The sequence below is a fragment of the Solanum dulcamara genome, chromosome 4 (genome assembly GCF_947179165.1).
Source record: "Solanum dulcamara chromosome 4, daSolDulc1.2, whole genome shotgun sequence".
Classification (NCBI taxonomy): domain Eukaryota; kingdom Viridiplantae; phylum Streptophyta; class Magnoliopsida; order Solanales; family Solanaceae; genus Solanum; species Solanum dulcamara.
The window spans coordinates 17,993,925-18,007,438 of NC_077240.1; the positions used below are offsets into that span (position 1 = coordinate 17,993,925).

Sequence of the window (13,514 nt, forward strand, 5' to 3'; positions counted from 1 at the left end):
ATATATCGAAACATATAAATTTACTCTTTAAAAATCAATTGAATTAAAAGTCCAAGGTCCAATCAGCATTGAAGAATGTTTTTTAAATTAACGAGTAATAGTTTAGGTGTATTTCTCGCACTCTCAATAGTTTAGATATGAAACTAAAAAAAAGATAGATTAAGTGTATTTTTGACATTTAACTCAAAAAAATGTGTCAGCAAAAAAATATGTGGCCGGAAATTTTGGGCCAGACGCACGAGAGTGTGTGGCATATATATACATTTGGTCCAGTCAGTATACGTATTGAGGTGTGTTTCTCAAATTAACGAGTGATAATTTAGGTATATTTCTCACACTCATAATAATTTTGGTATAAAATTAAAAGAAAATGATAGTGTAGGTGTGTTTTTTATACTTAACTCAAAATAGAATGACAATTTTACTCTATATTACTCTTTAAATATAAAGAATAACTTGCTCTTCAACCAAACATGCTCTAAGTGATAATTATTTTTTTAATTTTAAAACTAAACAAGTAAAAGTGATTTAAGTGAGAACACAAATGAAACAGTGACATGTAAATTAATTAAGAGACAAACGGTGGGTGGGTGTGAGAGAGAGAGACAGTATAAACCTCTTTCTTTTTGTTGATTATGGGGGGCAAATGAAAAGGTGATAGATTTTAGATTGATAAAAAGAACTTTCTTCCCTTATAATATGCGATCTCAAATTCAAATTTAAAAAATAGAGAAATTATTTTTTTTAAAAAAGTTTATTATCACCTTATGTGATTTAAATTTGAATAAGTCATTTTTTTTGAGACATGATGCATGCCAGTTCATGCTAAATTAACTTGTACATGTACTCAAGTTCATTAAAGGCGAAAAATTAATAACACGAAAAAGTGATAATAAAATTGATTGTACTAACTGTGCAACAACATTAGGTGTGCATTTCATCTAAACAGATCGACCATGCATGTAAGTAAATATCAAAAAAATCGTTTGACACGTGGATAAAGATAATAGTTTTAAAATAATTTTAAAATTAATTTTATTCCATATTTAGTTTAAAGTATTTACTATTCTCGAAATTATTTTATTCCACTATTTATATTAATATGGTGAGATTAGTTACTATCTTATATAGAAGGTGGGATGAGATAATCCATTCCCATGTATCATAAGAAAAAAAATATTATCCAGGATAAAATGTAGGATTATTTTATCTCACGTTTGGTTGGAAATATTAGATAGTCCTTGAATTATTTATTCGACCATTTTTGTCAGAGTGATGAGATAAGTTATCACATATACATGATAAAATAACTTATCTCAGAATAATTAATTTCAAAATAACTTGTTTTCAACCAATCGATTAGTATAAACGGCTTTTAAGGTTTGAAAACTCTCAACTAAAATTTAATTATGACAAAATTTTCACTTCAATTGTTTATCGTTCTTTTTTTTATTTTTTTTAGCTTCAATTTCTGTACACGAGTTAAAACTTTTTATCTTAACTAATTGATCAGATGTCAGTCGAATTTTATCCACAATGTGGTTTAAAAAATCTACTTTAATTTCCTTTTTAAATGTGCTTGGGGAAGAAATCATTTTGTTTTCCTTTTAAAATGTGTGAGAAAGGCAATTTCACAGCTAGATCTTCTTATTGTAAAAGTTGAATGCCATAATATTTGGTTACCACACTATCTGTGCTTCGAAAATCCACTTTATGTTTGATACATGCACTTGACATATCTCATCACCACAAACGTTTGCACGTTTAAATTTTGTTCACTGACGTGTGTAGAAATAATTTAAATCGCCAGATTGAATCGATCTACATACATATAATATATTATAGCGTTTAAATTTTAAATCGGTCATTATTAATAGAATTTCTTAAAAAATTATATATAATATTGAATGACATTGTTTGATTGCCCACGTTGTGAAATTTCACTGGGTCGTTGTTGTAATGACATTGTTTGATTAATTAAAAGACATGATGGTCCAATAATCTAATTTACACAAGAGAGTTGGTAAATTCGAAACTAGCTCCAATGTGCATCTTGTAAGTTTTAACAATATGTGAGGGTGAATATAACTCTAAAATATAATCGTAGAGGTATGTATAATTATATTGTTGAAAAAGTATAACGGAGGACAAATATAACTTATTGTTTATAATAGAGGAACAAATATAATCCTTTTCATTTTTTTAGCATTTAGTGTCATGTAATTAATATCTATAAGCTGCGATTATTTTAGCATGACATAGTATTTGACTATGTTCATTTTGATATTCATTATCTTTATTGTTAGTAACACTATATTTTAATATAATATCATGACTCATCTCACATTTAGTATTATTTTCATGAAAATATATGGACATCCCCGGTCCCAAAAAAAGATCAAAATTAAAAAAAAAATTATTCATTTAATTTAATTTATAAATTTTAAAAAATTAAATCAACACGATTTATGTACGCCCTCCGTTGGATCTACTCGCGGATTGGCCACAAGTGCAGTATCCTTAAAAGAAGCTGGAGCTCGATTGGTTGAAATATGTACGTAATTATCAACAATAACTCGCACCTTTCAATTTGATTTGGAAAGATTACATCAATTATTTTCAGAAAATTTAATGAGAGATATAATTATACATGTTCACTAATAATATAAAGTAGTCCATTTTCCCTGCTAAATAGTAGCAGCAAAAAGATCTTTTTTTTTGGTCATAAATTTGAAACAGCAAATGTGTTAAATGCGCCAATAATTGGTGTACTTCAAAATTGAAATTGACATTTAAATGAATGGATATCATTTATTTAATTTCTCTCTACTATGTGTAGGAACAAAGGCCTTGGCTTAGGATCATCTGCCTAGTATCTTGTGGCATGCCCTCCCCAGCTTGTAGGAGGGTCTTGATGAATAATTGATTACAATTTTACCTGAACTTAGTAAATTTTGTTCAAATTTTACATTGATATTATTTTCATTATTTGTTCAGTTTAAATTTTGCATGTCTTTTAAGAAATAATGATTGTCATGAATATTTTATCATAATATTCATTGATGTTTAGTCATACATCTTAAAAAGTAAATTAAAAAATAAATAATTAATATCGAGGATAAAACATGGAAATATATATCATGTTTTTGTTTTGATATGCTAAAATGACAATTAAAAGTGAAAACATATTTTTAACATAGTGGACTAATAGTAGTGAGCGAGAGAAGTAAGAAATTTATTAGATATATGTAGTCTATTCATTCTCTAAAAAAGTAATTATAGATATTACATTTCACTATAACAACCTAGTCCTCTTAGAACGGATTTTTCATAATACGTTATACAACCAAATCATTCTATAACAGAACTAGGTATTTTTTGATTGATAATATACCATCACATGAAGTTGCTTGTTGTTATAGTATATATTGTTATAGAGGATGATTGTTATAGAAAAGTTTAATTAAACGCACTATAAGTTCTCTATAACAACATTTTATTTACAACTACTAAAATATATTCGACCAAAGGACATTATTACAAAAAAGTTTGACTATATAAGTATTTACTTGTAAATTCGATCATTGTGATACGTAGTTTGATTCAAGATCATCATAAGAAAGTATGTACTTGTAAATTTGATCATTATCATACGTAGTATTAATCGAGATCATCATATGAAAGTATTTACTTGTAAATTCGGTCATTTTTGTATGTAGTATTAACTTGAGATCATCATAAAAAAAAATATTTACATGTAAACCTCATATCGCACATAGTACTAACGTGAGATTATTATAAAAACCCATAAATTTTAAAACCTGAACCCTCTCTTTTTTTGTTGTTTTTAATTAACATCATTTTTCTTCTTGTTATTACATATTTAAGATCTAAAAGGTACTAATGACAGTAGGATAAGTAAACTAGGGCTTTGGGCAATTTAATGCTTTCTCAGTTCCACTTAATGTATAAACAGTATTCGAACAGGTAAGTGTCTTTTTAGGCACCATTTACTGCTTTCTCAGTCCATTTTTAAGTAATAGTCAAGTAGTACTTGACTGAATATTAAGCAAAATACACCAAGTTAACTTACATGATATTAACAAGGAAAAACTATCTAATTACACAAATATTCCTTTTATATTTATTATTCCTATAGTTTGAAATATTACATATTACCTCACTAATTAATAAATTTCATACTAAATTTCAAATCAAATACTCCTAGATACATGTATTTTTCCTACCAACTACACTCTAAATTACAGATACATAGGGAGAGAGATGAGCTACATTCTAAAATACAAATACATAAAAAGAAAGGCGAGAGAGACGAGCGGTATCCCAATTACATACAAATCCACTTGAATGTAGTGTATCTAAAATAAGTTACACCTAATTTTGACCTAATGTATCCAAGACACTTGTATCTCAAGGCACCAAATACATGCATTTGGGAACCAAAATTTGTGTAATTTCAAAAACTCACTTGTGTAGTTTGCCCTATTAACAATTGTGAATAACATAGATTCGACAAACCAATTGAACAAAGTATAACTTCAATATCATGTATATCTTTGCTATAAAAAGATGGTGAGACTACAAATAAAGCTCAGAAGTCCAACTGAACAATAATATGTATGATTATCGAAATACCTATAACATACAATAAAACGGAACTAAAGGAACCCTAACTCCTTTATATCATCATATCCCAAAAGCAAAAACAGGCCAGTGGTCTTTGCTGCAAAAACTTACGGAGATATGACCAAACATACAAGTATTATACAGACTTACTGTTGGTTACAGGCCACACGATGCACATTTGGCTCATCATCGTCCGAGTCATAAGCCTCTTGCTGTCGTCGTTGCTCCTTGCGCCTCATTTCTTCCTCGATGTTGACATCATGCATAATAGTTTCCTCACACACATCTAACTCCATATCTGATGATGAGCTCTTCCCTGGTCTTGGTGACAGAATAGTCTCTATGCCACGGCATGTGTCAGGGGAAATAACCCCTGATTCTGGAAATACCACATCAAAATGGATACAAAGCCGACCCTTAATGAAAGGCTTGCCAAAATTGGGCATGCCTTCATCATTTATTGCCTTGTAATGATCTGCAAAAGACAACCAGATAAGAATATATACCTGCTCCAAAACCATACATCCTCCCTCCTCCACTCGGCCTAGTTCACATACCATTTTATCTTTACTACCTCACACACCGCCCCCTCAAGCTTAAAGGCCTTTTCTTCATCACCAATTACTCATACCAATATGGCTACTTCTCAACGATATTTCAAGCTTGAATTAAGGCTTTGAAGCCCATCTCCTCTAACTGACAAGATGGCACACAAGGGAAGTAGGTGCTTACCAGGCTTTATAACTTCTCCAGGGTTCGATTTGATTAAAAGCTGCCTCCCATCAAGATGAGTTAGGACAAATTGAAAGCCACAAAGAGCTTCAGTCAAAGTAAGTGTATGTTCCACATAAAGATCATCAAACTTCCGCTTGAAATTTGGATGCTCCTTCTGTTGTAGGATAAAAACAATGTCTCCGGTGATGGTATCAGGCTGCAGAAGAACAGTAAAACTTAAGTGTGAGATCAGACAAGTCATCAGCCAAAGTGAAAATAGGCAATGCATTAAATGGAACGGGGAAGCAAATAGCTCGATATATTATTTTAGGATGTGTTGTATAGTTGATTCAAAATACCGTACTGATTCCAGGGTGCAAGACTCACATATGTTAAGGCACATTTAACATGTATTTAATATGTAAAAAGGAATTGCAAGAGAAAACCAATCAACTACACTTACAGCTTGATCTGCTTCCCCTTCGAAAGTTATCTTCTGGTTATGTTGCATTCCTTTCTCAACATTCACTTCCAGCACCTTCTTTTCTTGTGTAATTTTGTTTCCTTTGCACTTTGGGCACCTGTCCATATCAGTGATATTCTCTCCTGCATCAACACGGTAAATTTCAAGGATTTACCAACTCCTTGTTTTACATTTTTTCCTTTTCTCTGTGGATCAGGAAAGAAGGAACGCCACCAACTTTTCTCATGTTTGCAGTTTGGTCACAGAACACTGAATATCAGAATAACTGTAATATTTTCATTAACTACCTGAGCCTCGGCATTCCGGACAAACATGTTGCATCTGTTGGATCATTCCTGGAGCAATCTGTCTTGTTGTAACACGCATTCCAGTGCCTTGACATCCATGACATGTCCTAGATGCTCCACTCTTTGAACCTTTCCTGATAACACAGTGGATCAAGTCACAAATGTGTTGAGAAAATTAAGTCAAAATGCACATGAATCCAACAAATTAGTACCTTAAGATGAGCTCCAATAAATACTCTCGGGTTCCTCAGTTCAACTTACACAGAATTTTTAGAGAACAACTAAATGCATTTAATTTATTTCCAACCATTTTCTTATGCCTGTTTAATCATTCCAATACCAAACAAAGATTTTGCTATTTTCACAATATGTCAATAATAAAACACATTTTTCCTTATTTTGAAAGGGTTGTGTTACATTTATCTGTTAAGCGAGAACAATGCACACCCACATCACCACCTGCCCCACACAGCCTAAGAAATAAGGAGCACTACATTAAATAAGAAAGATGTATTCACAAGAGCATCCTAATAGATGATAGGTATACGACAAATATCGGAACTGATATGGAGACTATGAATCAAATAGAAATTAAAAATGAAAGCAAATAAAGGAGCACCCATTGACACTAGTAGAATGGAGACACAAAACTTTCTTTCAAAAGTGTCAACCTTACAAAGAATAGATTCAATCTTTTAATTTTTCGGGATAACAGTAATGACCAGATAAAATTGTATGCACCTCGACTAATCCACAGGATACCTGCTGTTGCACCCCTTTTCAAAACAGGTTTAAGTTGAAGTGTGCATTTCAAAAGGGTGTCTACACCTGCCACCAGTACAGGCAACGGACAAATCTATCCGTCAAGGCTTAGGTAGAAGGGAAGAAATGACCTAGAATTTTTTTGTCTCTACTGATATTTTAACTCTAGTATCCCACATCATTAACCACTAGATCATGCAATTGTGTGTCAAACTTGAGCTATTTGACCCATTGAAGATTACAAAAGCATCCAAATTAATTCAAGGTGCTAAAGGAAAAATATGTTTTGACAATAGAGATCAAAATCTAGTGATGAAGTCTATTATCACTTACCGGATTACAATTTGGCTAAACAAAGGGAAATAGGAGACTATTTTATCATGAGAACTACTTCCTCAATCCAATCTCTTAAGAAATTTGTTCACTTCCACGGAGTTAAAGAGAAGATGATTTTAATGAGTAATTAACTTTACGTTCCTAGATCTATTACCATAATGATTGAAAGATGTAAATGGGCATAAAGATGTCACATCAAAGTTCAAATCATATAAAGTAATTATTGTAACTACTCCAACATTTTAAATGTCAATGTGGCCATTCTAGGAAGGAGGTCTAATTCTTGGAAAGAACTAAAATAGAAAGCAAAGGAAAGGAAATAGTCTACAAGTAGAACAAAAAACTAGAAGGTATTTGTTAGAGTATGTAAAAGGTCCCACATTGGTTGGGGAATGGACTGGTGGTCTCCTTATATGGATTTGGACAATCCTCCCCTCATGAGCTAGGCCAAGTGCTATATTTTTACATGGTATCAGAGTCAAGTCCATCCCCGTTTGGGCTCCCGGTCCACGCTCCAGTTGGGCCTGGGCGTGAAGGGGGGTGTGAGAGTGGGTAAAAAGTCCCACATTGGTTGGGGAATGGACTGATGCTCTCCTTATATGGATTTGGGCAATCCTCCCCTCATGAGCTAGCTTTTGGGATTGAGTTAGGCCTAGGTGTCATATCTTTACATTTTGCACCCAAAGAATCTGAGGAGGAAGTTGTGAACATTACTCCTTCATCCCCAGGTCAGAACCTGAAGAGAGTGCACCGAAGAAGGGTGGTCGGCCAAAGGAGGACAGCTTAAATCAAGAAGACAGTGGGTCTAAGAAGGAACTTGAAGCTGGAAGTGACTTGGAAGTAAAACAGGTGAGGCGCCCTTTGAAGAAAACTCCTTTAGAGCCGTGTCGTAAGGAGAAAGGTGGATCGGCCAGTGATACAGAGGCTAAAAAGCAGAAGCAATCGGGTAAGAAGGATGATACCAAAAATAAGAGTCAGGTTGGTTCATCTGTGAGAAATAAGGAAGATGGCAAAAAAGTGTGGACATGGAAAAGCTAGTCCGGAGACGTTACCTTCACAAGAGTCTCCTGATTACTCTGTTAAACATGATGAAGATGATGAAGAGGAAATTCCCAGGACTACTGCAAAGAGAAAACGTTCTTCAAGCAAGGGCAGGAGGAGTAGGCAAGTTGTGCAGAAGAGAGTGCCTACACCATAGTCTCCCGATAACTCTACTAAACATGTAAGTGATGAAGATGCAACTCACATGACAAATGCAAAGAAAAAGCCTTCTTTAGGCAAGGACAGGGTAACAGAGACTGTGCAATGTGATAAGAACCTGGTTGGTACAAAGGTCAAAGTTTGGTGGCCATTAGATGAAATATTTTATGAAGGGATGGTTAGCAATTATGATTCTTCCAAGAAGAAGTTCACAGTTAACTATACTGATGGAGAGACAACAACAACATACCCAGTGGAATCCCACTAAGTGGAGAGACGGAAAAGTTAAATCTCTCGAAGGAAATCTGGGAACTTGTTGAAGATGACAATATGTCAGAAGAGGAACTAGCTCTTGGGTTTAACTTAGACCCAGGTGCTATATCTTTACAGTATTCTTTTAAAAATTACCATTTAGCACCACGAAACAAAAGGCAGAAAGTTAGAAACAGTGTCACATTATGGAGTAAAACAAGTGCTTGAACGGAAAAATATTAAGGTATCATATATTTTTAGACACGTTTGCTAGTATAGTGGTTGGACTCATATACAAGTCATATTTGCAGCCTAACTAAATGTAGCATTTGTATTTCTCAGTAACACAAAAACAATCGGCAGCAGATTTTTATTTTTGAAATGGGCAAGAAGTACAGAATTCACTTGGAAGAACGTATCAATAAAATCCTGGTTCAGTAGGCACAAAAATAACCTAGATAGTTCTGTGTCATCTTTTGACTTAATATAGCTTCAACAACAATCAGATAAGAAGAAGGAAAGGAACATTCATCATTTCATTCAAAATTCATTCGACAGAACGAACCATAAAAGCTTTCACTTCTCCAGAAAGTCTAGTTTATAAAAATTTCTATATAACTACATGCATACACACTTTCTGGAATCTTGGTCACCCAGTTCCTTCAAATATTCACACACAGGCCAAGTGAAAGAAATTTTAGTATAGATGTTCAGCCTTAACGAGAACAATTCAAACTCAAAAGACAACTTTCATCATTCAACTTGATACTACTTTGAATCCTTGGTCATATAAGCAATAAATGAACATCGGCAAAAGATAAGTTCAGAATAATCAGAGAGAGAACATACCCTTTACACTTGGGACACAATATATTCCGGGAAAGAGAGAGCTTCTTTGTGGTGCCATTATACAAATCTTCTAGAGAAACCCTAAGCATATGCACTACATCTTCACCTCTCTTCTGTCTGCTAGCTCTGAAGCGGCTGCCTCCACCTGAAACAACCAAGGCCAAATAAATATGCCGTCCAACAGAATTAAATCAATAAAATGGAGTCAACCGCCATCCAGTGGGCTATTTCTATCTACTATCTGAGAGAGAGAGAGGGATTTCTTACCACCAAAAGACCCATTAAAGAATGATTCAAATATGTCAAAGTGATTGTGAACACCGCCACTGCCACTCCCCATTCCTTCTTTAAGGGCATCTTCACCGTACTGATCATAAATGTCTCTCTTCTCTGGATCACTTAGAACTTCATATGCCTGAGCCAACTCCTTGAACTGAGAAGATAGGAAACAACGATAAGTACAATACAAGAAGCAAAAGCCTAGAACTTCTCCCTTCCACTTTGCTTTCTTTCATCACTTATTGGCACATCCATACATGCATGCTGTATCATAATTAAAAGGGTGTAAAGTAAAGAAGACCTATGTCTCAATGAACTTTCATGCTCAGTTGTTCACGTATTAGCTCGATTTTATTAGCAGCTTGAGGGGAAACTGCCTGAAAAAGCATGCAGTGCACAAGCTGGCTCGGCCACCACTATTATCCAAACATGCAGAGCATCGGAATCAACAGGTTCCAGTGGTGACATGACATATCTGGAACAGCAATATGCAGAGGATTCTACTTGCACAAGTTGGATATGCAACTTACTTTCTCGGAGTCACCACCCTTGTCAGGATGATTTCTTATAGCAGCTTTCCTATATGCCTTTTTAAGTTCATCCTGACTGGCACTTTTTGAGACACCAAGAACCTCATAGTACTTGGAGTTGTCACTCCTCCTTGGAGCTCGTCCAAACATAATGGCTCAACTTTATACCTGCTTCAGACACAGAACAAATAAATTCAGACAGCATTTAGTAAGTTACATACCAAAACAAGAAAAGAGAGGAAAGTTCTACATGAAACATGTATGGTAAATAGGCAATTAATGAGAACTGATTAAAAGTATAGTTTCGTGGAGAAATACCAATTGCACCAAGTTAAAGAATAAGATGGAGAAACTTTATCTCCTGTTGATATATCTTACTGAAAATGAAAGCAAAGAACTTGCGAGGATTTTAAGCACAACAGCTACAAAAAGAGTAAATTTACTTTCATGGATAAGCTTAAGACATTAGATTGATATATATAGACAGATACTGAGGTGGATAGAGAGAGATCCAAAAGGCCTAGTCTGAGAGAATTTTCATGAAGTATGTAGGCGTAAGGTGACTGAGCTTCGAGCTACAAAACCTTTTTTAATGGTTTAGGGCTCTCCTCCGAAGATATTTGAAAACTTTCAACAACTTTTAACATTATAGAATCATGACCTCTATATTTATACTATCTTCAGCACAGAAATATAAACAACTGAAGCTCGTAGCTGTATTTCGAGAAACAATTCTTATTTCTCTGTGATGAGACACCAACAGGACGCAAAACTGAATAAAAGACTTCAACTTATAAGACAAAGAAAAGGTCAGTTTTTCCTGTCAATTAGACACCAACAGGGTGCACACTGAATAAAGACCTCAATTATCAAGACAAAACAAGGTCAGTAATAAACTCACTGACTACATAAATAGAACAAAGCAAATTGGCAAAGAAATTAATGCAAACTTAAAATCACCAGAACTCAAATCATCTCTTTTTCCTTTTGTGATGAATTCATTAGAAATTAAATAATCTTGGAACTATTTAACCAAACAAAAAACTCAATACTTCATCTATAGCCCCTATAAGAAATTTAGTAATGACATTAAAATATGTGCCAAGAGCCATGCAAATCAATTTCAGCCTAGAGAAGGTGGAAAATGCACACAAGCCAGCACTCGCTCGGACCGGAACCTACATCCATTTTGCAACCCTTATGCAGGAGGACTGCAAGAGACATATTCTAAGATCCATCCTGATTGTCAGCCCGCCAAGTTAGTTAAGTTAAAGTTCTACCAACAATTGTGATCTGAAGGGAATCTATAAATTATTGAGTTATACACAGTACTAATCCAGCTGCATTACTTGAGCATATTACTTAGTAAATGGCAAATAAAATCGTTAAGCTTCAATTTTACTCTGTTTCCCTAAATCAACAAGAACAGAGAAAACCCATGAGGACAGAGACAGTACATTAGGTGATTTGGTGGAGAGAGTTACCGGAGGTTGTAGCAACCTGATCAACCTTCAGAGTTCAGACCACACTAAGCAATAAAGAAAGCAAGGAACTTTGCAGCTGAATAAGTGAAAAAAGAACCAAAAACAAGCAAACCCCAGTTCAACACTAACAGCAGCAATATTAAACACAAACACAAATTCAAGTTTTCCTCCATCAGAAAAGCAAGAAACTATACTCATCAATCAAGAAACAGATTAAAGATTCAGACTTTACATCCACCACTAACACAGATTACCAAAAAGCAACAAGAAACCCAAAATTAAAGTAAAGAAGCTATACAAAAAAGTACCTTGACAATGGATTCTAGAGAGAGAGAGAGAGAAAGAGAGAGAGCGTGGGGAGTTGCTTGGGTGTCCACCTCTCTGACAGAAAGAAAGAAAACTGCTTGTCAAGAGAAAGTCATGCAAATGAAGAATGGATTCCCAATGGGTCACGTAATCAGCTGACAGTAAGTCCCTTTTTTCTTTTCTGTTTTTTATGTTTTTTTTGTGAAATTTCATTAATTTAAAATTTTGTGCCATAAAACCTTTTTAGAGATAGTATTTCTATTAAGAAATCTTATATTAAAAAGTGAACAGTCTAATGCATTGCAGCGCATTCTTTTGGTTGACGATATTAATACAATGCATAATTTTTTGGAAAAATTATCTAAATATATAATTTATTTTATTATATTTTTTAAAAAATTTAATCATTTGTGGTCGGGCCCTTCCCCGGAGCTTGCGCATAGCGGGAGCTTAAGTGCACTGGGCTGCCTTTTTTTTTTTTTATCATTTGAAAAAATTACAAAAAATTCTATTTTTTTTTATTCTCGGATACATCACTTTATGCGATATATTCGGAACTGAGATGTGATGTATCTGAACATTGAGGGATGTATCTGAAATCAATATGCGATGTATCGAGACGTTTTGGGATGTATCCTGATTTCACCAAATTTAAAAAAAAATTACAATTTGGAAAAGACTAGGAATATAATGTAATTAGCTCTTAATACTATGAAATTTGTGTAATCTCTCTTTTGAAAAAAATACCTAAATACACAACTTATTTTACTTTATTCTCTAAAATTTCCTATCATTTGAAAAAATTACAAAAATCTTCACTCTCTCCTATTCTCGAATACATCACTTTACAGATGTATCGATCGGATATATCACTTTACATGATATATCGAGACGTACATGATGTATTGAGATGTTGATTGATGTATTTGGAAATGAGAGGTGATGTATTGGGATGTAAAGGAATGTATCTGAAATCAAAATATGATGTATCGGTACGTTTTGATATGTGTCTGAATTCCACCAAATTTGAGGGATATTTGTAATTTGGCACAGAGTGGGAATAGGATGTAATTAATTCTTAACACTATGAAATTTGTGTAATTTCTGTTAAAACTCCATTGATGGAGGTTGAAAGTGAGCAAGCATTGAAGAGAAGAGACGAGAAGAGAAAAGAGGAAATGAAGAGAGAGAAGGAAGAAAGAAGAGAGAAGAAAAAATCAGTGCTTCATTTCTTTTTCCTTATTCCTTGATACATGTATATTATGTGTACTTATGGAGTACTATGTATAAGTGCTCCACTAACTACTTCTAACTATCTTCTAACAACTTTCTAACAAACTTAGTTAGTTTAACTAACCACTAACTAACCATGGTAGCTTGCTTA

The 13,514-nt window shown here is 33.9% G+C and overlaps 1 protein-coding gene across 2 annotated transcripts; it reads right to left on the reverse strand.

Annotated features, from left to right (window-relative positions):
- Positions 1–4,542: 4,542 nt before the first annotated feature.
- LOC129886734 (dnaJ protein homolog) lies at positions 4,543–12,274 on the reverse strand. Of its 2 annotated transcripts, XM_055961557.1 has the most exons (8): positions 12,133–12,274; positions 10,341–10,508; positions 9,799–9,964; positions 9,532–9,676; positions 6,133–6,266; positions 5,825–5,967; positions 5,380–5,578; positions 4,543–5,122 (listed from the first exon to the last, which is right to left on the reverse strand). In XM_055961557.1, the coding sequence occupies exons 2-8, from the start codon at positions 10,488–10,490 to the stop codon at positions 4,794–4,796; spliced, it is 1,266 nt and encodes a 421-aa protein (XP_055817532.1). In that variant the 5' UTR covers positions 10,491–10,508; positions 12,133–12,274; the 3' UTR covers positions 4,543–4,793. The 2 variants fall into 2 exon arrangements, with proteins under 2 accessions (XP_055817532.1, XP_055817533.1); XM_055961558.1 differs by lacking the exons at positions 10,341–10,508; positions 12,133–12,274 and adding an exon at positions 10,112–10,311.
- Positions 12,275–13,514: the final 1,240 nt, after the last annotated feature.